The 27,936-nt window shown below is 33.1% G+C and overlaps 2 protein-coding genes across 2 annotated transcripts in view; one reads left to right on the top strand and one right to left on the bottom strand.

Moving 5' to 3' along the window:
• Positions 1-2,455: 2,455 nt before the first annotated feature.
• LOC130901406 (histone H2A.V) lies at positions 2,456-3,935 on the bottom strand. Its single transcript, XM_057812799.1, has 4 exons — positions 3,791-3,935; positions 3,587-3,664; positions 3,047-3,160; positions 2,456-2,983 (listed from the first exon to the last, which is right to left on the bottom strand). Exons 1-4 carry the CDS (start codon positions 3,791-3,793, stop codon positions 2,789-2,791), a joined length of 390 nt encoding a protein of 129 aa, XP_057668782.1. The 5' UTR covers positions 3,794-3,935; the 3' UTR covers positions 2,456-2,788.
• A 23,417-nt stretch (positions 3,936-27,352) lies between these two features.
• The window catches only part of LOC130901399 (monocarboxylate transporter 12-like), a 29,921-nt gene continuing 29,337 nt past the window's right edge, over positions 27,353-27,936 (top strand). The window contains exon 1 of the mRNA XM_057812791.1: positions 27,353-27,540. The gene's annotated coding sequence lies outside the window, so the exon portion shown is untranslated. The remainder of the gene's footprint in view (positions 27,541-27,936) is intronic.

Here is a 27,936-nt window from a genome sequence, read left to right on the forward strand (position 1 = left end):
CGGATTACCACGCATCTCATAGAGAAAAACAGTTTTCTCACGTTTTTCTTTTATTTTGGTCGTTTAAATTTTTCTTTCATACTTTTAAAATGATTTTTGAAAAAATCGAGAAAAACAGCCTTTGTCTTTGTCTAAATTTACGTGATTTTATAAATTGAATTTTTCAATAAAAATATCTGGAGGATTTCCAAACAAAATCCATTTTAAAATATTTCAATATACAAAAATTATTCAATATAATTGTTTTTTTTGTACCACATTTTATACCAAAAATACGATTTAATGGGACGTGTTTTATACTTAATATATTAAAAAACCAATTTTTTTTCTAATTTTGTCACTAGTAATTTTTTTAAAAAACCGTTTTTAGAATATTCGTATTTTTTGATGCACCAATAATTATATAATTTTATTGATCAAAAAAAAGTGACTGGTAAAAAATATTTTCTTTTATTATTGATTTAATAAATGATTTGTGATTAGTGATACTTAGTATTTTTGTGAATATTAGTCTGTAAATTATACGTAGGCCATGTACATTAAAAAATAATAGTATTTATGAATGTATAAAAATATTTCTTCGACAATAACAATTTTTGTTTTATTTTCCTCACCTTCCTCAGAGTATTTATGCCTCCTTTTACTCATATATATATCGTTCCACAAGGTTTTTCATAGTTTTTGTTCCATTTATTTTGAAAGAACAATATGACAAATGATGAATAAAATATGTGGCATAAAGCTAAAGCTACGTTCACACTGACCAATTTTTTACTCAACTGGACAACAAAAGAAATTTGGAATGTGCAGTTGAAGAAAGATCAGCAACAGTCTTAAAAAACATACGTTTTTCTTAAATATGATCTACGTATATGTAAATCGCCAACCTGCGACTTGAATTTATGACATTATCTCCGAGATTTATCCTAGAATTCACACTCAAACTGTAAAATAGCTCCAGCCTGGTTCTTCTTTGAATATTTGACTCCAAATCTGGCGTTGGCAACCGTTCTGGGAGCCTGGTGAACCAAAACTTAGATGTTATCTACAGGAGTTTTACATCAAAATTCCTATAAATGGATCATAAATATTATCAGGAAAATTTATTGCACCCTTCTTCTTAATACTGGCATCAGCGACGACTCCTCAGATGTCTAGTCCACTAGAACCTGGATGTCATCCACAGGAGTTTTTCTGCATAATTCCGGCAAACGTATCCAAAAACTTATCAGGGAAATTTATTGGACCGCACTAGAATGTTCTGCAAAACAAAGCTATCAAACGATTTTTTGGTTTGCCTCGTTTTCACTCTACATCAGGCTTATACCTCTCAAACGGAATTTTAAATGTAAAATCTGTATATACACAGCAAGCAGCCAACTTCATACACAGAAGTCAAAGGAGAGAGGTACACTCCATAATCTCCTTTAATGTGGCTAGGGATATTTACCATCACAGTGTCAGATCAGCAGACCATGGACGAATCACAGCAGCAAAAGCTACAATGGGCCAAAGGTAGATTGCATTTCAAGGACTTATCTGAAAGGTAAATAGATAACCTGATCTAAGATTAAAATTGAGGCGCCTAGAATCAAAATCCTTCGGCTTCTTCTTCGGTTTTCCAAACCTCGATAAAATTTTAGCATTACGTGGTTTCTTCACCCTTATATGCTTTGTTAGCAGTTTTACAATATCCTTTATTTTTGCAGCTTTAGGGCTAACTCCCTTGTTGATGACTTTTGAGTTCATGTGAGACATCAAACTTTGGTTTTGTGACAGATTTTGCTTGACAAGTTTCAGTTCTATAAAAGACTTCACACTGGATCATAATGTTATTTTTCTTCTTGTTCTTTTAGCATAATCCTTTTTAATGGATTGAACTTGAAGTGCCACAAGTTCAGTTTTTTTACACTTTTTCAGATTCAGACTTCCAGTCTTTAACCGGAACATTGACTCCAACCTGATGAACGGTTCCATGTTTTCCCAGAACTTCTTCATTCTCTTCTGGCTAAGTCTAGTGTCCTTCTTTTTCAATCAATCCAAACACCCTGTGGAAAATAAAGCATTAAAGGTAAACAACTAACAGAGGATCGTGGGTAGTCACGTGACGAAACCAGGCGCTCCTGAGCACAACTTTGAATTGCTTTGTTCTATCAAACAGCCCCAAATATCCCATTAAGAGTTTTTCCAAATGTAAAACATAAGAATCAGTTTGTTAAATTTATCTTTTTTCAAACTTTGCTATAAATCAATGTTTTATTTAAATATTTCACAATTAATATAATCAATTATTTTGAAATATCAAAAATATATGTTCTATCAAATTTTATTGCTTTTTTTACCTGTCATTAATAACTACATATGAGCTTCCTAAAATTTTTTCGGACCTTTTTTTAGGTTCGGTAGAAAAAAAATTGGGAAACACTGTGTTAGATGATAGAAAAATACAAAAAACTCTCTTTGTAAGAAATTATTTTATTAAATGAACACAAAATACATTAAATTCTAAATGTAAAATCAACTATATGCTAAAATAAGAGAAAAAAAATTTAATTACAAGGCACATCAACGGAAACTTTATATTAGTTACACATGGAAAGAAAAAACAAAATGACTGTAGATTTTTGAAAAAATCTCAGTCGTAATATTAAAATTTTTTTAGTACTTTTCTGCATTGCCTTGCATACAGTAACATACGCATCGAATAATATTAAAACACATCATCCGACACATTTTTCCAAGTCTTGATATTACTATAATATATGCGTATTAAATACAAAATTCAAACTTAAGCTGGTTGAGAATGTGCACCCTTCTTTCCGATAAGGGATTTGTGAATGTGGGGGATAACACCACCACCAGCAATTGTAGCTTTAATCAAGCTATCCAATTCCTCATCTCCTCTAATAGCTAATTGCAAGTGACGCGGAGTTATTCTCTTTACTTTTAAATCTTTACTAGCATTACCTGCCAATTCCAATACCTTAAAAACAAAATATTTACTTTTGTCACAAAAATATCTCTAAGTTATTTATAATTTACTCACTTCGGCCGTTAAATACTCTAAAATAGCGGCAGAGTATACAGCAGCAGTTGCACCAACACGTCCATGGCTTGTAGTTCTATTTTTCAAATGTCTGTGAATTCGACCAACAGGAAACTAAAAACAATACAAACCAATCCAATACCACCAAAAATCTACATATATTTTATCAAAATTGAAGAAATAAATGTTTTTATTCATCCTATTTTGAAATATGATAAAAATACTTATAATCTTTTCGATTTACGTTAAGTTCAGTTAATCGGTTTAATAGTCAGAAATGACATTTGGACGATTAGACATTACCAAAAAGTACCCGCTAAAAACATAAACCATGAATCATATTAACCTAGATAAAAAAATTGATATCGATTATAAAATAATTCTAGTTATATTTCACAAAGTTATAAATAATGACCATGAACCTTGTTTAAGTAAAATGAAACACCATTTATCACAAATTTTGCGAATGGGGGTTATGATAAACTAACCTAATATTTTCAATACACTTTCACTTGATATAACCATAAAAAAATATCTTACCTGTAAACCAGCACGCGCTGATCTGGAAACGGCTTTAGCTTTTGCTTTTCCGCTATCTTTACCAGCTTTACCACCAGCCTAAAACAATAAAACAATTATTTATATTCACACTATCACAGGTTATTTTTTGTAGTTTCCAATGGAATACATACGACGTAAAACTTATAAAAATAACGCTTGCATTAAATTTACATGAAAACTTACCATATTACTAGTATTTTGTCGACTTTAAAATGCAAACGATTAGTCTTGACAGCTTTGTATAAAATGTAGCATACGCAACGCTAATGGCGCCAAACGATTAATCTAAGCAAATGACAAAAATCCTAATCATGCACGTGACTTATGGCAACCAATGGTATTATGAGAACGAAGCGGGAAATGACTTTATTGATTGAAGTATGGCTTGGCTTGGATTTTGTGAAGGTGCGTTCCGCTACTTAAGTATTTGATAACTGCGTTTGTTTTTGTGCTTATTCCTTTACTAACTATTAAAATTAGAAATATGGGAATTTTATATTCTAATCATATTTTGTGGTATTCAAAATACATTACTATATGTTCTAATCGTTGTAATTTAATATGAAGTTTCGACATGACTATTTATTAAACGTATCTTTGATAGTTGTATATTATGTTTACAATGGAAAATTATTAAAAGAAAACTAATTTTATAAAAAACTTTCCAAGATCAAATCAGAAAATAATATTACTGTGTAATTAATTGGAGTACGAAGTAAAACAAGTAACATTGAACAGAAGTATTTGACCTCAGGTGTAATGTCATCTGCGTTTGACATTTTTGACAGTGAAAGATCGAACTGGAAAATTTTGCTTTTAGAATATATGAATTTTTTAATTAAATTCGATTTTGTTTGAATATATTTGATATTATTTAAATTTTTATTTAGTAATATGAGTGTATTTGACGTAAAAAAATGTTTAGTGAATATTACTCTTAGGCACAAAGTATTTACGTTGGTTTATGTTTGTGTTTGATTATTGCAACAGGTGAAATACAGTGAATAACTATTGGGATTTTTTTCAAACAATCACGTGTGGTAAATTAATAACACTAATCAATATATAATAAAAATATTTCGTGAATATTGGCTTTGTCAATATATTATTGAAAATTGTTAATAATTCTAAATTTGCCTTTTTGGGGAGCTCATGGAAATTATAATTGATTTTATGTACAATATATATTTTCAACAATTTTTTTCCTCTAATTTTTCCCTTCCATTGTATCTTTCATCTCTCTTACTATTTTTATTATTCCTTTTACAACTACTTATATAAAGGAAATATTCATAGTGGCGAGTTTTATTTGAAAACTGACAAATGATATGCAAGTAAAGTTAATACTTTTAAATACGTGTAAATAATATTTTTCACATGACAATTTGTATTTAACAAGTTAATTTCATTTAGATATAAATCTTATATGAAACTGTTTTTAACCCAATGAAATTTAATACAATACTAGAAAAGTATGGGTGGTATCATTCAACTGTATATATGAACCTAATACCACGTCATAGTACAAGGTAAAAATAAATAGTGTTCAAATAAAAAAATAGTATTCTTAACTTAAATTATGTCAATATTTACCAATATTTCTATACTGTTAATTTTTACTCGTAACAGTCGAAAAAAACGATCTAACATTCTAATTACAAAATATTCTACAATCCACGATTATTTTATCTGATTAATATTTATCTTAACACTCAAAACCCCTCATAAGCCATTCCACTTAAGTTTACGACTATTATGCTCTGGACTAAGGGAAACAACTGGTCGTGAACATGATTGTCGAGAGTACTTAATGGAATGCTCCCTGAATGCATCTTGCAGAACAACTAGTAAAGACTCGAAAAAATGCGTCACAATTTAAAAGTATAAATAAAAAACAACTCCATACTGCCATTTCGTTTAAAGTTTCGCACTTTCTGTTAATTTATTTGAACTGTTTTTCTTCAATTATTTTTTTGAAATTGATATCTGATCACTATTTCAATTCTTTATTGAAAAAAATCAGGGGCCAAGTCTTCATTCAACTTTTTTAATCGTTAAGTTTTTTTTCCTACTGTAAAATTTGGGACTATGTAGTTACGAGATTTGCAACGTTATATTAAATAGTTATTTATGGAACAAGTGTGTAAAGTAGCATTTTTTCAATGAATTGTGAAGAGTGAAAAGAAAATAAAATCAATAAAAGAGAATAAATGAATATGGTTCAATCCTAATACCTCGTAGGCCCTCCCTCTACTTCTTATCATTGTATTCATGCGGCATGCTTGATATAAAATTTTCAACAAAAGCTTGCGGTATTCTCCCATTCTTTAACAGCGACCTCTATGAGTTGGTTGTGATTAGAAATAGGGGGATTAAGACTTTGAATCCTCTCTTTGAGATGGTCCCATAGATGTTCAATAGGATTCATATCCGGCCTGTTAGGTGGCCACTCTAATAAAGGGATAAAGGGACTTTAATTATGTGAATAGCCAGCTTTTTGTACCAGCGAAGAGTTTTGTGTTCACAACTGTAATAACTAATGAGCTGATCACAATGATCTATATCACTCTTAAACTGATTATATTCATTAATTAGCTGTGGTTTCAGTTGCTCCCTACCTCTCATGGAAACAGTTGGTACCAAGTCGCCTCCAAATTCCGTAGAAATTGCGAAAACCTCCCTGCGATCTTTCCACTTACATACACATGTTCCAGTAGTGTTAGTGCACTTTAAATATCAAAATTTTAACAACTGCTATTATTGGCAAATCCTGCCCAGTATTTATGAAATTCACAAATATTGATTAAGTTTTGAATCATTATGCATATTATTTATTTGATTTTTGCTCATTTGAATTATAAACCAAGTCAAATTCGGAGAAAATACCAATTGAAACTAGTGGGTTTGAGAACGAGGTGTCTCCACAGAATACAATCACCCCTTGTATTGTTGTATAAGCTCTTCCTTCTATTCCAACCAATTTTCTATAAAAATTGTCTTAGAAAAACTTACTAGATTGAATTGATAAGGAGCGGCTTCAAGAGATGGAACATTAAAACTCAATACCGAAAAATAGCACCAATAGCTAACCAAAAGTTTTTGTTTCACTGGTTCCATTTCAACTCTTCTTATTTTTAATTTTTTTGAGTTCCTGAGAAACCTGTAATTATTAAGAAAAACAAAGTTTGATACATTGTGAATTGTTAATTGAAATGTACAATTTTTATTGTTGTTTTATTGTTTTTATCTGAAATAAACTTACTGGATTTCTCAAGTTGTGTATTTTTCATTTATTTCCACTATATTTGTCTCAAAGTCTTTGGCTAGCTTTTCAAGAAGTAGGTTTTTGTTAATTTTATTTTTATAGTCGCGCTCCTTAATGTCCCAAAGGATTGGATTAGACTCATATGCCTCGATGAGTCTGCAAACTTTCTCGTGCGTCCATTTTTTGGTGAGGACATTCTTGAGAGTCCTCTAAGAAAGTCAAACTCGAATTGAATTTCTGAGAGTAACTCTCAGAAGCGTTTACACTTGATACTGTGACGAAAGAGGGGGAGTTCTAGGAGAGTTTCCCTTCTATTTCCAGCGAAAAACACGCACGTGAAAACGCACATTTAACGGGTGCACTTTGTGCAGTCATTAAAGTATGTTTCACTAGTGCCTAAAGTAAAATTTTACGCACTCTAAAACTGTATCTAAAGTACGTACTTTACGCATAGTAGTAGAAAAAATATTTGACATTAAAATCTACATAATCTGATTAGAAAAAAGTTTTTAGCATTTTTGAATATCATGTAGGAGACGTTTTGTTTTCTTTATGTTCTTTAATGAACCATTCGATATTTATGATCATCTGGTTAAAAGGAATTAAAAACAATTTCTTTGTTATTGTAACAATGAGGATGATGAAACTAACGAATCTTCTGCATCATAATTTTTTGTTGCACTAAATCCGCTAAGTAATGACACACTTTATTTCTGTTTTCAATTTCCTGGTTAACTTTTTACTTCTCAAATATTGCATTCAAAATATTAGCAGCGATTTCAATTTAAATAACCTTCGAATTGGAAAAAATTAAACAAGGTTGTACTGAACAATTGTTATTGTTACATAAAGGAAACTAATCTAATTATTATCCTTCGACACTTTAATAAGTATACACAATAATACAAAATAAAATATATCGATACCTACGTCACTTTAAAGATATACGCTGTTGCCAAATTCTTTGGAGATTCAGAAAGATCTGAAGACGCAGAAACAAAAATTATTAAATGTATTATGAAGTATAAACAAAGTTTTTTAATGGTAGTTTTTCATTCCCATAAACTATTTAAGACGTGTCCAAAATTGATGATATCATATGTAAAATTACAAACCCATATAATAGATGTATTGTTAGTTGCATAAAACTGTTAACAATTATATTCACAAGAATTTTAAATGTGCTAAAATTTTTGAGAACCTTGATTAAAGTATTATTGTTACGAATTCGTCTACTGACGTAGATTGTGAAGCTGGTCTTATTCTATATTAATAGAATCTAAAGTTTGACCCACGCGCGTTATTTTTATCTCTTTTATCAATCTCTTTATATTGTTTTTGATAACTTATTCACAGTACGTTATGGCCGTTTTTGTAGAATCAATTTCTAGGAGGGCCTTTTTTTTGCTTACATTCCAGAACCGAATTATCGAGAAATTTATTTTGTATAAATATACGCTTGTTTATTAGAGAGGAAGATCGTCAGTGTTTCAGGCTTTCTGTAGTTTTCCTGTAATCAGGAATCAGCTTCGCTATTAAATAATGAACAAAAAAAAAAATAAAAGAAAACAACAAAAATCACAAAATATATCCCCAAATCTGGAAAGAACCGTTTTTTATGAACTTTCTCCAAACCCCGTTTGGCTGTTCGTTTTTTTTTGTGGCCTGGAGCAGTGTAATCACAAACCAATCACCACAATCCCAGCCTTGCAGAGGACCGATCCCTATAGCAGTGCCAAATCCAATGAATCCCTCTCATTATGAAAAAATTTCCTCACCCCTTCCAAAAATAAACGAATCTCTCTCCCTCTCTCTCAGTGAGGAAGTCATTGAATAATCTGATGTCATTCCGAATACATCTGAATAGAAAAGTAAACTGTGGATTTGAATAAATTATAGTTAGTGAATAGTTAAATCTTAGTGGATATTTTAGTGAATAGTAAATAGTGTAGTGTACTTAGCTTAAGCGTATAAATAAAATAAGTAAGTAAGTAAGCTAGCTAAGAGACTAAGTGACTTGAAATGAAGTAACAAAAATCCAATTGATAATAATTGGTGCGGAAAAATTCACGCATAAGGTAATAGGTAATAGACATGAGTCTGGGAAGGACCATAATGAATCTTCGTGGTTTTCCATTGGACTTTATAGAAACAGAAACATTAAAGTAAGTTCTGAAGAAGAGTTCCTTTATCCATCTGAGAGTAACACGGTGTTGCAGCTGTACAGGAAGATACTGTTCTACTTGCACGAAGCGAAACCATGATAGATGGAATCACGACGGATAGGCACAGGAGTACTAATTGGAAAAGGGTTAGTTACGTCGGCGAAGGAGACCTCAGTACGTGTAATAAGCATAAATGATTACACGATTACCATTCAGAAGAAAACCAGGGTTTGATCCTGCGTACCAGTAACGTCTATAGTCTACTAAACGACGACAACTGAAATGCCCTTATTCTTCTTTTTTCAGCTCGATTCAACGATTCACCAGCTACTGATATCATGTGTTCGAATCAGTCTTGGGAATTGTCAGTTGTCGTTGTTTGGGCGGAATATGAATGTTACTGGTACGTAAGATCCAACCCTGGTTGCCTTATAGTAGAAAATGTATGTAAACACAAAGTAAAATTATTTGATCTTCTTCAACAACTACTTTTTACCCTAATTAAAAACTTGACGTTATTACCGTTAACCTAAAAATTTTGTTATCCTTTTTGACATTTCTACTGCTTTTTGTTTTCGTGATATTTTGTGTTTTTGTTTGTAATCTGGTATTTATGAACGATATTATGGGAAATGAAAAAGAGTTTTTTTATTGGGAGCATTATGCCTTATCGTTTGTACAATGGCAATAACAACACTTGAAAATGAAAAGAATATGAGAAGGTTCAAAGTGAGACCAATAAACAGAGGTCTAAAATCTAACGTTCTAACTTCATACGTCATATGTCAAACGTCAAACTTCAAACGCAAACGGATGTGATTGGTTCTTTTCTATTACTACGAAAGTTGTTACGAACGACCGACGGGATAAAATAAAATTCGTTTATGTTGAAAGTCATCAACGGAGAAGTCAAACGGCAACTACGAAAGGTGTTATGCATTTCAATGTTTTCAGTTTTGTAACCGCAAACGGAAAGTCATCAACGGCAAACGTAAAGTCAAGTTTATGAATCAACCTTAAACATTCTATTGGAAAAAAAGCTGGTACACCACTGTACTTTTTAAATTACGTTAAATGTTTCTAGTAGCAATTCTTAATGTCTCAGTTGATAATTGAGGTTAAATAAAATGTAATTACCAGTTGAAATATCCGAAAAAAAAACAATACACAGTTACGAAATCCTAATGATGCAGAAGATAGTATAATTTCATCATCTTTTATTTATCGGATTTAATTGATAAAACTGGTTTTGTCTGGGTCTTACCGAACTGTTACGTGTCATGAATATTGACAATAGATTTCCGATGAATTGGGCGGTGGGGAATTTGGTTAGGGTACACGGAATTGTGGAATTTCTTTATGACCAGTTTGAATATGTATTAGGAAAATCAATTATTTTCCCACGTAACATCTATTTTTAACCGGATTGAAATTTATGATTTATTATATACAATAAAAAATTGAAAAGTATACGTAAATTTGCATATACAGGATAAACCACGTAAATAAATATTTTCATGAACACTAATTTTTTTTTAAAATTTTTGTACCTTGTATTATGATGAGTTTAGAGCCTTTTCTATTCACAACCTCAATCTACATCAAGAGTGGGAAATCATACGTGGAAAAAAAATGGTCAATTTTGTGTCTTACTGCGATATTTTGGGTCATAACAGCCAAAAGAATAAGTTTACGTGAAAAATGTAAATAACCTTTTTTATAGAGCTATTTATGAACTATATTTTGTGTTTGAAATTTTTTTTCTAAAATCAATATTTTCGGAGATATTTAGTGAAATCGTGAAGGGAGTTGGGGGCAAACAGGGCTTTTCCGGTAAAAATCTTCAGCAACAGTTTCAGCGAAATAGGAATGTTCATTTTTTCAGAATTTTATCCGTATTTTTGGTAACATCGAGCACCTAAAGTTTTTACCACTAGTTACCAATGTGCTTTAAGGGGGGGAAATAATTTGACACTTTTTCGCAAAATATAAAACGTGACAACTGGAGTTAGCCTCTGCTAAAGACCTGGACTCTAACAACAAATCATCGGGCAGATATGGAAAATCCTTCAGGTCTAGAAACACCGAAATGTTTCACAAGTAATATGAAGAACGGTAAGGCTCCGAGATGTTTCGACAATCGTCGCTCTAAAAATTGCAGTAAAAACCAAACCAGAAGAAGTTTTGAACCACCCAAATAATCTACTAGAGAAGCAATGGTTCCCGGATGCACGGAAGAGAGCGAGAGTTGTACTGCTTCCAAAGAAGGAAAAAAATCCAAACGAATCAAACACCTACAGACCGATATGTCTAATTAATTCCATTGGACATTTACTGGAATGCATGATTGCGAATAGACTAATTAAGGTGATTGAAGAAGAAGCAGTACTTCTTCCGAACCAAACACTCAACGGTGTCTGTAGTAAAGGAATTGCAAGAAAGAATGAAAACTAGCAGTCAAAAATGGGTGCTAATAATTTGTATAGATATTAATAACGACAAAATGGACGAGTATTGATACGGTTCTTAAAGAGTAGAAAATAAGCCCATACTTCGTCAAGTGTACGATGGATATTCCACAGGGTTCGGTTTTAGGACCAGTACTATAGAATGTTACATTTAACGAGATCCTCGAGTTGAAATACAAACCTAAAGTGGAGGTCATTGCATATATTGAAGACCCAGTGCACTGTATGGAAGGTAATAAAAAACGTAGGTCAGAAACAGCTCAGAAAGGGCTGCGGCTCTAGCACTCCAATGACAACGAGCAAATGGCCTCAAGGATAGCTCCGCAGATGACAGATATATAATCGATGCTAAAAATAAAATCAGGTATTTAGGGATAATAACCAGAAATTCTAATTTTTTATAGCACACAGCATACGTGGTAGGAAAGGCTAATAAAAAGTCGGAGCAACTACAGAGACTGATGCCGAATGAAGGTGACTCTGGGTATTGCAAACGCATGGTATTGTAATGGAGATAGACAAACATAATTTCCACGCAAAGAAAGTGACTGTTGAAGGTTACAGCGAGCTATAGAGCCGTACCGACTGAAGCAGTCCAAGTGATACCGGGTTTTCCCACCCCAATGATAGCCGAGATATGCTTCATAGACTTTTGGGTAATATGGCGCGTGAAAGGATGGGCTAGGCTGGACTCTAAGGCTCAATGAACGAAAAAGGTTAAAAAAATTATAAGAAGATGAGTAACCTGCAAGTTCAGGTCCACTTCGTATTTCATTACGCAGGTTCTTGAAGGACACGGTTCGTTCGGAAACTTCACGTATAAAATTCGGAAGACATCTAATGATGCGCCACCTATGGGAAAAGGGACGGCTCAGGCCATATCCTGTATGAACGTGTACGATGGGATAGGAAAGAAATGAGCTAGAGGAGGGAATTGGAGAAATATCATAGATGCGTGATAGATATACAGTATTTGTTTCCCGGCGTACATTACTTCTGAATTGTGGTTTAGTGAGTAGAAAGTCCCACAGTACAGCACCTCTATGAGGACGTAATTAGCTCGACACACCTCAGAGGACATAAAAAAGGTACCTGGACACTATGAAGTGGAAGGGAACTATTAAGTTAGATGGGATTGCTAAAGGTAGAGAAAATGTCCAAGAGACAGTAGAAGTGCTACTATCAATCGCATTGAAACGGGAATTAGAGTCAAACATATGGTCAAGCTGTTCACACTATAACTACACCTACACTCACAATCACTTTGCCTGACGCGCGTTTCGATAACCAAATTATCGTCTTCAGAGAGTAAAGGTAAACTTTTTACCCTCAGCCACTTTTTATTTAAATTATAGTTTTTAATGAAATAATACGATTAAATAGAATTCTGAAAATTGTCTCCTCAGTCAACGTGTTAATAGGTTATAGTCAAGACATGTACATGTACACCAAAGTTCAAAATATAATCAAAACGGGCGACAATGCGTCAACTCGCCGTAAAATTTTAACTTCTGTTACAACTCGTGATCGGGGTTGTTATGAAGATTAGACAACTACAAGATTATGTAGCTCGGAATTTTAACTATGAAATGAAAAACCTAACCTAACCTCTATTGATATGGCTTTGCTTTACATCCTTATAATTCAAAGAATTTTGCCAATTTTTTGTAATTTCTGTTTTTTAAATTTAAAATTATTGATTATAAGCAATTTTTTCCCGCTGACTTAGCATAAAATCTACTACTAATGTTATTTTTAAATTGTCACAAACACCCAAACCGCGTTATCTGTTATTTATTTATTGTATATTATTTAATACCTACCAATGTTAAAATGAAATTTGTTAGATTTAGAAATTCTAGGTTTTAATTTTTGGATTTTCTAGTCTTTTCGTTTACCTGAAATGTCCCCGCCCCGAGTTGGCGCATCCTCATCGCAACGGATTAAAAATCCTGACAACGACAATCAAAATTAATAGGAGAAAATAAAATAAAAAATATATGAATTTAGTTAGAAATTTCATGGTTAAGAAGAATTAAAACTGCAGACTATTTTTTGTTTAATTTAAATACCAGCTTCAATAGCCTGATGATAATTATAATTAAAATAAATCCAGAGACCTTCAACACGAATTTAAATTAATGTCTACGAACTAAGAACGCCCTTATATATACTAAGTGGTGAAATTAACAGTCCCAGACATTCATTCATAACGAACCAATATTATTCAAGTGGTTTCTATAAAAACAAATAAAAAATTTAATATATTATTAACAATATTTATTATGAGATCGTAAAAATAATTAAAATAGTTGAATTAACATTAATTGACACCTTAGTGAAAGTAATTTTTATAAGGTCGCCAATTTTAAATTGAAAATAATAATTATTCATAATTTGCTGGTTTATTTCTGATTATTTGATTAAATAATCTATAATAAATTAACATGTTTTTCCTCATATACATTTTTGAAAAAGACTAATTTAGTTTTCTACATTCTATGGTTGATAAAAAAAGCTTATTGTTTGTTGTTAAAAAATTTAATATAGTTGAAACCAAAAATTGTATAGAGCGACTCGTATTTCATATTCCGATCAAATTAAGACCTACGCCCTTAATCAAAAAGGGGAGGATACAATATTAGTTGATATAGTTGATAAAAAAATCATCTTTACTCCAACACAGTTGCTGTTAGAAAAAAAAAATCTTTAAGATGATGCTGGAATGATCGCATCCACTTCCATAGTCTATTTTGACGAATTAGAGAGTATTAAAATAATAAAACATCCGTAATCCATAGGCGTATCGCTCCTTTTAGCAGAAGCTTAAATTATTTTTTCAAGTTATATCTTGAATATTCAGTTTAATTTTTCCACGAGATATGGAGAACATTGTGTCGCATTGATTATATAGGTATAAGGGTTTAAACAATCCTAACAGGTTCATAAATAATAATTTCAATATAACAACTCACCAGTATACGTAAAGCTACACAAAAGTGGACCCAAAGAACACATAGAAATTATTTTCAGAATTTTAGGTCCACCACTAGAACGCGTATTTGAAAATATAAATTTAAAAGTATTTCCGTGCATCTCTTTGAATAAAAGATGTTGTTTGAAAGAGGTTTTGTCCAGCAAGTCAAAATATATAAATTCCAATCAATTTAATTAGCCACGTGAATGCTAGAGGGCGCTGTTTCTTTCTAGACCCCTTTCGGGCTCTATGGATTCTTCTTATGCGGCGAATCACTTCGCTTTGAGTTTTCTAGGCCTACTCTCCAGCTTGTTACAGCTTCCTGTTTGCTTTTCTCATTCTCCTGTTCCACTTGTCTGTATCCTTCACGACTTTTCTCCAGTTCCTCATCCCCTCCTGTAATATCCTGCAGTTGCTCCCAACTTGCTTTGGATCGACCTCTTGATCGTTCTATGACCAGCTTCCACACTGTCACCTTTCGTTTCATGGCTTTCGGATCTTTTCTATGTATATGTTCAAACCATTTAAACCTTTGGATCTCCATCACTGCCATTATATGACCATATTTCACCTCGTTCTTGATCTCGTAGTTAATTAACCTTCTTTGGTATCCTCCATCGATCTTTCTCTGCATTATTGGAAGATCCTCCTCGTCCTTCCCCGACTCATGGCTCATGGCTTCGGCTGCATATGTAATGATTGGTCTAATTCTTATTCTGTATATTTTTAAATTTGTGTTCGTGCTCAGCTCTCTATTCCGCTCTGATTCCCTCCATGTTTTTATTATTTGCTTCGCTTAATGTTTCACCTGAGTACTTGAAATCTTTCATCTTTCGCTCTTTGTAATTGATATCCTCCAAGAATTATCTCCTTTCCTATATTTGTTCTTTTCCTAGTGATCAACATGTACTTTTTGAACATTCACTTTCACCAGCTTTTTCTATCAACTGCAATATAAGTTTTTCTAAGCTTATCTTACCCTTTAACACAAAGGCGAGGTCATAAGGCAAATCCTACTATCTGCGTACTGTTTTGAGATAAAGTCTCCCCAGCATCTATCTCATATATTATTCCGTTTATTGCGAAGTTGAGCGGAGTCGTTGAGAGAGCGTCCCCCTGCTCTCTTTGTACCGGAATCACTTCGTTAGCCCATCCTCTGTCAAGATTTTGACTTGAGAACCGTCTGCTTTATTCTTTTAATGTTAACATTATCAAAAGCCTTTTTAAAGTTGACAAATATCACATGCAGGTCCATTCCGCGTTCATAAAACTTTTCTGCTGTCTGTGACATCACATGCACTTCATCCATTGTTGATGTGCAGGCTCTGAGACTCTACTGATAGTCTCCGAGTTTCTCTTCGATATATACGATTATTTCATGAGTGTGCTCAGAATTTGTATTTGTCTATAACTATCGCACAGCTGGAGGTATCTCTTATATCTCATTCTGTGGGCATATGGTTCTTTACCCATATTTCCTTAATGATGTCGTAGATTTTTGTTATTAGACTTTCTCCTTCGTTCTTTTTTAAATTATATGTGATGCCATCTAGTCCTGGTGCTTTCCTCTGTCTCAGCCGGTCAATTCATCATCATGTCGCTACATCTCTTGGATTATGGCTAGCGCTTGGGGCGCCTACATATCCCTTTATGGGGTGGATTACTCCCCTTGCTCTTTTGTTATAGTTTTTTGTTGGTCCTAACTTCGTTTGTCACTTTTTTGGATTCTTTTCTGTTTTTGGATTTGGCTGCCCAGTCTACTATTCCTAGGATTTTGGTATCTTCTTCAATTTGATGTCTCCAGATATTTCTTGGTCTGCCTCTGCCTCTTGGCCAAAGAGGTATCCATTGTGATATTCTCCTTCTGTGTGTTTCCTTTTTATGATGTGTCCTGCCCGATTTACTCTTAATGCTTTCACATACCTTATTATATTTGCTCTATAATTGCTGCAATTGATATAAAAATGTCCTAATAGAGGAATCCATACTGGAAGTACAAGATAAAGCCTTTCTTTTTGACGCCATTTATTTACCACATAAACTCTATACAAAACCAATCAAAAAATTTGTAATGGTGTGAGTATTCGTAAGCAGGTTGATGAGGTCTTGGTTCTAGATCCATCCATATTATTTCTGACATGTGTAGAGCATTTTGTAATGCGATACAACATTTTGTTTTCAACAAATACAATTAAACGATTTCAAAGTTCTTTAAACAGAACATTGCTTTGTTATAAAAACTCTTCAAGATCTGCGAGAGCGTTCATTCAACAGTTCCGTAATTGTTTCCTGCAGACCTTACAGAGCAGCTTAAAGAACTGAAAAGTTCTATAGAATGTAGCCCATTTTTATGTCGTAAGAATATTTTGAAAATGTTGTTCTTAGAACAAACAGGGCTCTATAAAATTTGTTCTGAAAACGCTCTTACGATTTTTATAGAACATGAAATTGTTAGCTGGGACATTTCTTAAGATATATCAGTCTGCGCCCCTTTTCTGACGGTGGATTTATTTATGATACAGCTATGTAAGGGCTTTTGTCCAGTCCAAACTTTTTTTATATTGTTCTGTATATCTTATTGTTAAGAAACTGAAAATTTGTATTAGCCCAGTTAATATTTATATTATTCTGTAATAATAAAATTTAAAATAACCGTATTAAATTTTGCATTAGAAATTAGGTTTTATTACTCTTTCGTGGATAAAAATAGACTTTAGGTAACTACTTATTGATGGTTTTAAATCTAATCTAACCCACACTTGTCATTGGAATGATTATATTAGGAACGGGGAACCGCCTACACCAGGAACCGGAATCCGTAACACCTTTTTGACGTCAGCAAATATATTCCAACTTCCGATAACTGAATTACTTTTTTTTCTAGTAAGTTCACGAACACTATCAATGTCAAACTACGTTAATTATTATGATTATCAATGGTAGTAGAGCATATGGGAAAATTTGAATTTATAACAAACGTTGTGAACATTTTCTTTTCCCATGGGTTTCAAAATCAATTTATTCTAAAAAAAAAAAAAAAAATAAATACATTATTCCAATAAATTGAGATACTGGATTACGTAATTTTTGACGTAGGTATACATTATAATGTATATATTTGTCTAGTAAATTATAAGTAATGGGTTTTTTCAAAATGATAACCTTTATTATGATGAAAGAAATGATCTACTCTAACTCAAATAAATTTATATAAATAAGTCAAAATACTGGCCTCAGGCACAAATAATAAACATCTTGATGATGAAATTACTGATATAAACAAGGCAAATTAATACCATAGTTATTAATATATAATTCATTCGAAAAGTACGTAAAGCAATGAATCCTAATCAAATTTTGAATAATCGCTTTTATTTTCACTTGAATGATTGTGTGGTACTGCAGAACGGAAAAAAATTAAGTATTAAAATAGAAAAGTTTCAATACTTCACGTTAAAAACGCAAAATTGAACAACCCAGAAAGAAGAAGACCACCTACTCGTAAACTATGGCGAGAATGCTGGACTTAGTCGTCCAATCAATTTCAATTGATTCTGCTGTCCTATCCGCCCGTTAGCGATTGATTTCATGTGTAGAAAATGATGTACGACATTTTGAAATACACGAATCTATTCTACGCGATTTTTTCATGTACCGGGTGGACAATTAAGAACGGCTATCGGTCATATCTCGGGAACTGATTATATTATAGCTTCAGACAAAAAATTATGTTAAACAGGGCCCCAAGAAACACGTAAGAAAGCAAAATTTCAAAATTTACCCAACTATGTACAATAATCGAATACAATAATCTGTTAAAATACTCGGTGGGGGAGAGTGGGAACCTTATTATGAAAAAATGCCTGTAAGTATGATACAGCATAAAATTCGAAAATTCTGGAACAAACATATAAACAGAATGGAAGACAGTATCTGGAACAAACATATAAACAGAATGGAAGACAGTATCTGGAACAAACATATAAACAGAATGGAAGACAGTACACTTGTTAAGAACAGTCCAGGAGGACGGAGACCTCCTAAACAATGGCGAGAAGACTTCGTCTTCCGGGGAAGACTTGCTAACAATGATCAGGTTATAGCCTACTAATACGATGATCCATGTTAGAAGGAAGCAGGATAAAAGATTTCGTTTACACCAATAGACCCACGACTTTTGATTTCCGTTAGGACGAACTAGCCTAGTAGACGTTTGAAGAAAAATTCTCGCCGCTTACACATTTCTCAAGATATCAAGGGACATAAAAGAGATATAGTTCTTCCAATATCAATTGCAGATTATAAAAACTGGTTCGAAACTCTTGCCGATAATTTTGTTTGATCTACCATAGGCGTAGATACCTCATTTTATCTTATAGTCCGTTCAGGCGTTCTACCTAACCGATTTGCTTAATTTTTTTTCCAATGAAAGGTATTGATGCACAGATCAGCCATCAACCATCGGATTTCATCTAATTTTCACAATTCTCAAGTTATACTCAAATGCGATTTCCTCCTGTACATTACTTTTGGGAGTTTTTCACATACACACGTTCTATCCTCAATATCTCAGGTTCTATTCAAGATAGAGACTTCGTTTTAGTTTAAGAACACTCGCCGAAACACCTTTTTTCTTTTGAGTTTTTGAACACTTAAATCGGTTAATTTGGAGAGGAGCTAGGCGCGGACATTCAATATGGAGTTATGGATTTTTGTAGGTTTTTAGCAATTTTTCTACATTCAAAGATCTATATCTGAGGTTCTAATATAGCTACAGAATTCGTTTTAGTTTAAGAACACTCCCTGAAACACCTTTTTTTATTTGAGTTTTTGAACACTTAAATCGGTTAATTTGGAGAGGAGCTAGGCGCGGACATTCAATATGGAGTTATGGATTTTTGTAGGTTTTTGGCAATTTTTCTACATTCAAAGATCTATATCTCAGGTTCTAATATAGCTACAGAATTCGTTTTAGTTTAAAAACACTCGCTGAAACACCCTCTTTCTTTTGAGTTTTTGAACACTTAAATCGGTTAATTTGGAGAGGAGCTAGGCGCGGACATTCAATGTGGAGTTATGGGTTTTTGTAGGTTTTTGGCAATTTTTCTACATTCAAAGATCTATATCTCAGGTTCTTATATAGCTACAGAATTCGTTTTGGTTTCAGAACACTCGTTGAAACACCTTCTTTCTTTTGAGTTTTTGAACACTTAAATCGGTTGAGTTGGAGAGGAGCTAGGCACGGACATTTAATGTGGAGTTAGTTGTACTTAGTTGTAGTCCTACTTGGAAAAAAATAATTATTATACCTCGTTAACTTGCTTCAACTGAATATTAAATTATAAAGCATAAATAGACGAGTAAAATGTAAGAGCGTTTGGCTTAAACAGGGTACCAGACGTGAACTGAGCCCTTTAATAATCATGGTAGTCAGAATCGTCTGAACTAAAGTCTTCATTTGATTAAATTATGTCGGGTTGTAAAGTGATACCACATACTAATCTTCTTCTTTGATAACATATTAAACACAGTTTTTCCAAAGCTTTTGGCGGTCTGCTGCTACAACTACAACGAGTTTACATTTTCGTATTTTTATTTCTACGTTTGCCCACACACTCTAATTAATTCAACAATTCTTATTATGATTGCTGAATATTTTCCTTTTTTAAACTCGCTGGGTTTGTATATATAAATCTTTATTATTAAATTCGTACCTGTCTTTATTCTCACTACACTATGCCATTTCATTGTCTTCAATCGCCTAGGGTCTATTTATTTATGAATCAAATGAATCTCACCGAGCGACCCCACTGCTTATCACAGACTGTCTGGCAGGAGTATTTCGAAGAAATTGTGTACATACGCTTCGGCTAAAAATGTTTTCATTGGTAAACAGTGAAGATGATGAATCCACGTGGACTGACATTCTTTTTCAGTTCTCAATTTGGTATGAGTGCCGTGCGTATTTATGAAATATTGGCATTGGGTATTTAATGTCAATTTAGTTTACTTTTTGAAAGCCTATTCAAACTTAAGTCCTTTAAACTGAAAATTGACTGATTGACTGATAATTGTAGACAGTGGTGGCGCTAGCCGCCGCGGGGCCCTGTGCGAGGTGAGTAAGGGGGGGCCTTTCCCGGAAAATAGCAGTAGCATAGCAGTTTCGCGATTTAAAAAGTTTGATTCCATACTTCAATACTTGCGGGGCCCAGACTTTAAAACATTAAAACCGTGTAGTAAATATTTATATACATATTTATTTATAAAATATTTATTTTTAAATATAAAATTAAAATAGAATAGGGGAAATATTAGATAAAATCTTCACAGCTTTCTGAAAAATACTGACAGATTGATAGCCCTGCGGGGCCCCGGGAGGCGCGGGGCCCTGTGCGATCGCGCAGTTCGCACATGCCTGGCGCCGCCACTGATTGTAGAATAGTCAGACGAAACAGAAGGAAAATTCCGTGTTTATTTTATGTTTTAGACGAAATAATTTTCAATTCTTTGTAATTTGAGCATATAAACATAAAAATTGTAAATGTCCGCAATGAATTGCAAAATAAAAAAAAGCATATAAAAGATTACGTTGTATTAATCTATTATCATATCCATCCCAAGAAATTTGTAATAGTTTCTTGTTTGATAAGTGCTTATTCTGCACTATCAGCGTCTTTAAAAATTCATCATTTATCACTATATTGTCATTGTTTGTTATACGAGGTACATCCACAAAGTAAGTTCAATTTGATTACTTTAAAAAACGTGATACAACAAGAATTTTTTACGTAGCGTCATAAATTTTGAAGGACTTATCACAGCATGTTTTGTCAAGCTCAAACTAGCTTCTCTAACAGCGCAATAGCGCATCCAGGGTTTTGGGGAAAATTTAAATATGTTAAATATATAATAATATATAAAATATATTAAATAATTTGGGGTATAAGTACTTATAAACTTTCAATTTTGTATAGAAAATACCTTTGTAGTGCAATGTGGAAATCCCTGAAATCTGGAATCAAAATATGGAAATCCGGCAACCTAGCATGGTACATCATAGTCAAGTCATGTTACGATTTGTTGCAATCGGCCAACTACGTGGAAAATGTAACGTGAAATAGTATAAATTGGAAGACGAATTTCATTTCATAATATAACGTAATATAGAAAAATAAATAATTATATATATACACAGTGAGACGTTAAAGATCCCACAAATCAGTGTAGCCGTTCCGTACGTTTGTATAGGGACTGTTTTTGGTATCAGATCAGGTTGTTTCGGAACTATAAATGACCCTTTTCATAAAAAATTCTGATTTATCAACTTAACAAATGAAATTGTCAAGGCTTAGAAATATCTTGACCTTCTTTTTGTTCCACAAGTGTTGTGGAAGATTCAGTTATGAATGGACTAACAAAATCCAACGAATTTCTTTCAAATCGCGTCAATAAAGTATAGGAAAGTTCATTAGAATGCGTTTTTTGTTAAAAAAAATATGTCGATAGCGTTCAAACTGAGAATCTCTCAACGCATGCGTAAATATATTTTCCGAAAAATAAGTCGAAGTCTGAAACTTTTCACGTAACCCTCGACGGATATTTAAGAACGTGACGATGTTTTTTGTCGATATCAAAATGTTTAGTAGCCGGTTTCGATATAATCTGACCTCTTCAGAACGGTGTAATATACTCCCGAATTACTGAAATTGTCCAAAAATCAATAACACGATGTCAGTTACGTTTCCCCCCATAAAAAATGTATATACCGTTAATTAGAGTAAATAAAAAACTTTTCACGTAACCCTTGTTTCCCTCGACGGATATCTAAGAGCGTGGCGATCTTTTTTGTAGATATCAAAATGTTTAGTAGCGGGTTTCGATATAATTTGACCTCTTCAGAACGGTGTAATATACTCCCGAATTACTGAAATTGTCCAAAAATCAATAACACGATGTCAATTACGTTTCCCCCCATAAAAAATGTATATACCGTTAATTAGAGTAAATAAAAAACTTTTCACGTAACCCTTGTTTCCCTCGACGGATATCTAAGAGCGTGGCGATCTTTTTTGTAGATATCAAAATGTTTAGTAGCGGGTTTCGATATAATTTGACCTCTTCAGAACGGTGTAATATACTCCCGAATTACTGAAATTGTCCAAAAATCAATAACACGATGTCAGTTACGTTTCCCCCGATAAAAAATGTATATACCGTTAATTAGAGTAAATAAAAAACTTTCCACGTAACCCTTGTTTCCCTCGACGGATATCTAAGAACGTGGCGATCTTTTTTGTAGATATCAAAATATTTAGTAGCAGGTTTCGATGTAATTGGACCTCTTCAGAACGGTATAATATACTCCCGAATTACTGAAATTGTCCAAAAATCAATAACACGATGTCAATTACGTTTCCCCCCATAAAAAATGTATATACCGTTAATTAGAGTAAATAAAAAACTTTTCACGTAACCCTTGTTTCCCTCGACGGATATCTAAGAGCGTGGCGATCTTTTTTGTAGATATCAAAATGTTTAGTAGCGGGTTTCGATATAATTTGACCTCTTCAGAACGGTGTAATATACTCCCGAATTACTGAAATTGTCCAAAAATCAATAACACGATGTCAATTACGTTTCCCCCCATAAAAAATGTATATACCGTTAATTAGAGTAAATAAAAAACTTTTCACGTAACCCTTGTTTCCCTCGACGGATATCTAAGAGCGTGGCGATCTTTTTTGTAGATATCAAAATGTTTAGTAGCGGGTTTCGATATAATTTGACCTCTTCAGAACGGTGTAATATACTCCCGAATTACTGAAATTGTCCAAAAATCAATAACACGATGTCAGTTACGTTTCCCCCGATAAAAAATGTATATACCGTTAATTAGAGTAAATAAAAAACTTTCCACGTAACCCTTGTTTCCCTCGACGGATATCTAAGAACGTGGCGATCTTTTTTGTAGATATCAAAATATTTAGTAGCAGGTTTCGATGTAATTGGACCTCTTCAGAACGGTATAATATACTCCCGAATTACTGAAATTGTCCAAAAATCAATAACACGATGTCAATTACGTTTCCCCCCATAAAAAATGTATATACCGTTAATTAGAGTAAATAAAAAACTTTTCACGTAACCCTTGTTTCCCTCGACGGATATCTAAGAACGTGGCGATCTTTTTTGTAGATATCAAAATGTTTAGTAGCAGGTTTCGATATAATCTGACCTCTTCAGAACGGTGTAATATCTTTATTGACCAAAAATTAACAGCACGATGTCAATTACGTCATAATATAATTCATAAATACGCACGGCATTCATACCAAATTATGAAATGAAAAATAATGTTTACTCCTTGTATAAACTTTTGTGAACATCTAACAAACTGTCAGTCCACGTCTATGGTAGATCAAACAAAATTGTCGGCAAGAGTTTTTATAACCTGCAATTGATATTGAAAAAACTATAATATTAAAAATGTCAAAGCGGCAGTTAGATATGCTGATATTTTTTTTCAAAAAAGTTATTTTACAAGTTACAGAAGAATTTGAAACAGAAAGTCATTATATTGAAGGTTCTAAAGGTTGTTTTCTTGAGTTGTGTACAAACTATAACCTAACCTATACAAAATTAAATTATGATGCGACTTTACAGGATATCCATGATGCGCTGTTGCCAGTTCTAACTTTGAGGCTACCAAGTATTAATTTCTTAGCGAAACTTTTCTTTTATCTATTTAATTTTTGTTTCTTTCAGTAATAATAAAAGTTGCGAAGTATCACTATTATCTTTTAATTAAGATAAAACATTTATTAAAAGAAAGTTAGTTTAATATTACACTAACAAATATTTTTTTCAGTTTTTACTTTCAGCATATTTTAATTTTAGGGATTGATTAAGATATCCCTGAAAATGACCATCAGACTAAGCAAGTAAATAATCAGATGATAAGTAATGAATGCTGGGATTTCTACGATATAGCTAACTTTTTAAATATAAAAATTGACAAATACCAGAAAGAAAAAAAGTTTTAAACGAATGGTGGTATCCATCGGAGACGTTTTCCTACCCTTTATCAGGTACTAAGAACTTAAAATTTCAGTCCAAAAGGCTTCACAAGTGGAAATGGTTAAGCTATTCCAAAAAATGATGATGATGGTGCCTATTGCAAATATTGTGTTTTATTTCATACATTAGTCAGTGCAGTTTTAGGAAAACACGAAAATTTAAGACAGTTACGTTTGAAACCTTTCAATAATTCGAAGAAATCAGCAGAACGTTTTCACGAGCATGAGCAGCGCTGCTACCATAAAGAAAATGTCGAAGAAGTTGATATAAATTAGTTAGGGTTTCTTACCATGAATTTGAAAGAAAGTATTTAATTTAAATAGTTACTTAAGGTCGCTTGACATAATGCAATTTAACGTGCAAGAAATTGCATGCAAGTCTCTGCAAACAGTAAAAGTAAACAATTTGCTAACCTCAAATTTTTACTTATATTTTGTATATAGTTTAACAATGAAAATAACGAAGCTAAGTTTTACTAAAATCAGCTGATCTGTTAAGCCAAAAGTAACTAGATTGCAACTTGCATGCAATAAAAATTGCACAAAACCGATTATGTCATGATCTTGCATAAAACAATCAGCTGGACTTCATCTGTGGTTGCTTTTGATCAAGAAATATTGCGTCTTGCATTGCATTGCACGTTGTATTGCATCATATCAAGCGGCCTTTACAATCTTGCATAAAACAATCAGCTGGACTTCATCTGTGGTTGCTTTTGATCAAGAAATATTGCGTCTTGCATTGCATTGCACGTTGTATTGCATCATGTCAAGCGGCCTTTACAATCTTGCATAAAACAATCAGCTGGACTTTATCTGAGGTTGCTTTTGATCAAGAAATATTGCGTCTTGCATTGCATTGCACGTTGTATTGCATCATGTCAAGCGGCCTTTACAATCTTGCATAAAACAATCAACTGGACTTCATCTGTGGTTGCTTTTGATCAAGAAATATTGCGTCTTGCATTGCATTGCACGTTGTATTGCATCATGTCAAGCGGCCTTTACAATCTTGCATAAAACAATCAGCTAGACTTTATCTGAGGTTGCTTTTGATCAAGAAATATTGCGTCTTGCATTGCATTGCACGTTGTATTGCATCATGTCAAGCGGCCTTTACAATCTTGCATAAAACAATCAGCTGGACTTCATCTGTGGTTGCTTTTGATCAAGAAATATTGCGTCTTGCATTGCATTGCACGTTGTATTGCATCATGTCAAGCGGCCTTTACAATCTTGCATAAAACAATCAGCTGGACTTCATCTGTGGTTGCTTTTGATCAAGAAATATTGCGTCTTGCATTGCATTGCACGTTGTATTGCAGCGTTTGAATCGACTTTGATATAATGCGCGATGAAGGGTATGACGGTGCAGCAACAAAGACCGGAAAGTTTAATGGTGTTCAGGCCTACATTCAGGATGTTTATCCAAAGGCTTTGTATGTCCTCTGTGCGGCAAATTCCTCGAACTTAGCTGATTCAAATTCCTGCGACTTGCCTTTAATAAGACACTGTTTAGGTACTATAGGAAAATTGTATGACTTTTTTCACACTCCAAAACCACAAGCTATTATTAAACAGAAAGGTATAACTCTGTTATTTAGAGCTCTATGATCCTGTTGTACTAGCAGAATGGACAGATAAAGATTCAGCTAATGCAGTAAATCAGTTAGGAACATCTATAGAAAAATCGGGATTTGTTATTTCTTTAGAAGTTGTAAATCAAGTATTTAGCTTCAGTAGTATTTTATGCAGAGCTTTCCAGCAACGAAATATTGATTTAAAACGGGCTGCAAATTTGGCGGAAGATACCATTGCTGAACTCCAAAGCTTGCGTGAAATTGCTGGCTTAGAATTCAAAGAACTATTTTTAAATGGGGATGCGAACTATATCAAAAGTGAGAAGAGACAGACGAATAAGAAACGATGACAAAAGAGTCTTCCAAGGAAAGGTGGAATTGCCGATTAATTCCCAAGAAAATAAGTGGATACAGCACAAGCACGGCAGCGTTAACTACTACCTGAAGTAGATACTATCTGGGTATGAGTGCTTTCGGGCATACATGTACAAATACAAGTACGAGAAGTTCCCGGGATTCCCAGAATGCAGAGGGATGAAGATATAGTTACACAAATGGATTGTAACGAAAACTTTCACAACAAAAGTCCTCCAGGACCTTCGACGCGAAGAGTAGGACGTGTCACAATTTATAAGTTCCGTACTCTGATGCAGAGGAACGTAGAAAATTGGTTCGTGTCCAATTGACGAAGACGAAGAACAAAAAGCGCCTAACTCGTCATCCTGAACCTCCAACTAACCAACCAGCATTGATTGGTGGATGCAGGGAAGTAATAAAGACGAAAGAGCAAATTATCTAATGCCTCCTTTGCAAAGTAGTACCTGATGGAGTATTATAGGCCTACGGAGACATAAGTGGAATAGGTTTTAGTGCATGTAAAGTGCAGGAAAACCTATAAGTCACTTATGCGTGTTTTCTACTTTTTCCATTTCCATGGGGTTCCCCCAAGAACCTGAAGACCTGACCAGTCTACGCTTTTAAGCAAATCAATCATTAGAATTTTCTATTGAAATATATTCGGCTACAATTAATGTTATTTGTCTATTGCTCCATTAGGAAAAAAAAGTCACGTGAGCTAATGCGTGTACTAAGAGACTATATTCTCGTTTCTTTTGCGTATTTAAAACTATGTACGTCCAGAAATCGATTCCCAATTTATACATCAACGACAAATGAAAAAATACAAAAGGAAAGACGTCTTTTCTTTGACGGTTGTGATATGTAGGAGGGGGTACAAATCTAAACACAGAGTAACACACCGCGCGCATTTCGATTTCAGTTCAGTTTCGAGATCTGAGCGCGAGAATTCGAAGCTTCGACTACAACCAGAGAAATTTTTTATATACAGTGTTGATTAGTGCGATTGTGTTAATGTAGAGGATTGATTTCTGTTTTCAAACAGGTACGTCTTTAGTTGAATCGATTTTATTATACCCAAAAATTTGTAAATATATGTTAGGAATCGAAATTTTCTTTTAAATGTATAGAACATTCATTGTATTTTAATTTTTTTGAATATGAAATATTTTTTATAAACGAAGTCTTGAATTTTAACTATTCGTTAACAAAAACTAAATTAAAAGGTTGTATTAATTCAAATTGAATCTAAGGAAATTAAATTAATTCAAAATAGTCAAAAATAGAAATAAAATCGTTATAAATAGCTCGATTTTCGAAATAATGACTTTATTTGACGTACTAAATTATTTAAATACGGAAAATAAATAAAAATACACCGATTTACACATCTATTGAATGCTATTAATAACGATGTACAATTAAAGACTCTAACCAAATA

The sequence above is a fragment of the Diorhabda carinulata genome, chromosome X (assembly GCF_026250575.1).
Source record: "Diorhabda carinulata isolate Delta chromosome X, icDioCari1.1, whole genome shotgun sequence".
NCBI lineage: Eukaryota > Metazoa > Arthropoda > Insecta > Coleoptera > Chrysomelidae > Diorhabda > Diorhabda carinulata.

Bases quoted from the DNA above. Each gene is read 5' to 3' on its own strand.
- LOC130901406 (XM_057812799.1), bottom strand. The intron at 3,161-3,586 runs GTAAGATATTTT...TATTGTTTTTAG, and splicing joins CAGCGCGTGCTGGTTTACAG to TTTCCTGTTGGTCGAATTCA. The intron at 2,984-3,046 runs GTGAGTAAATTA...TTTGTTTTTAAG, and splicing joins TAGAGTATTTAACGGCCGAA to GTATTGGAATTGGCAGGTAA.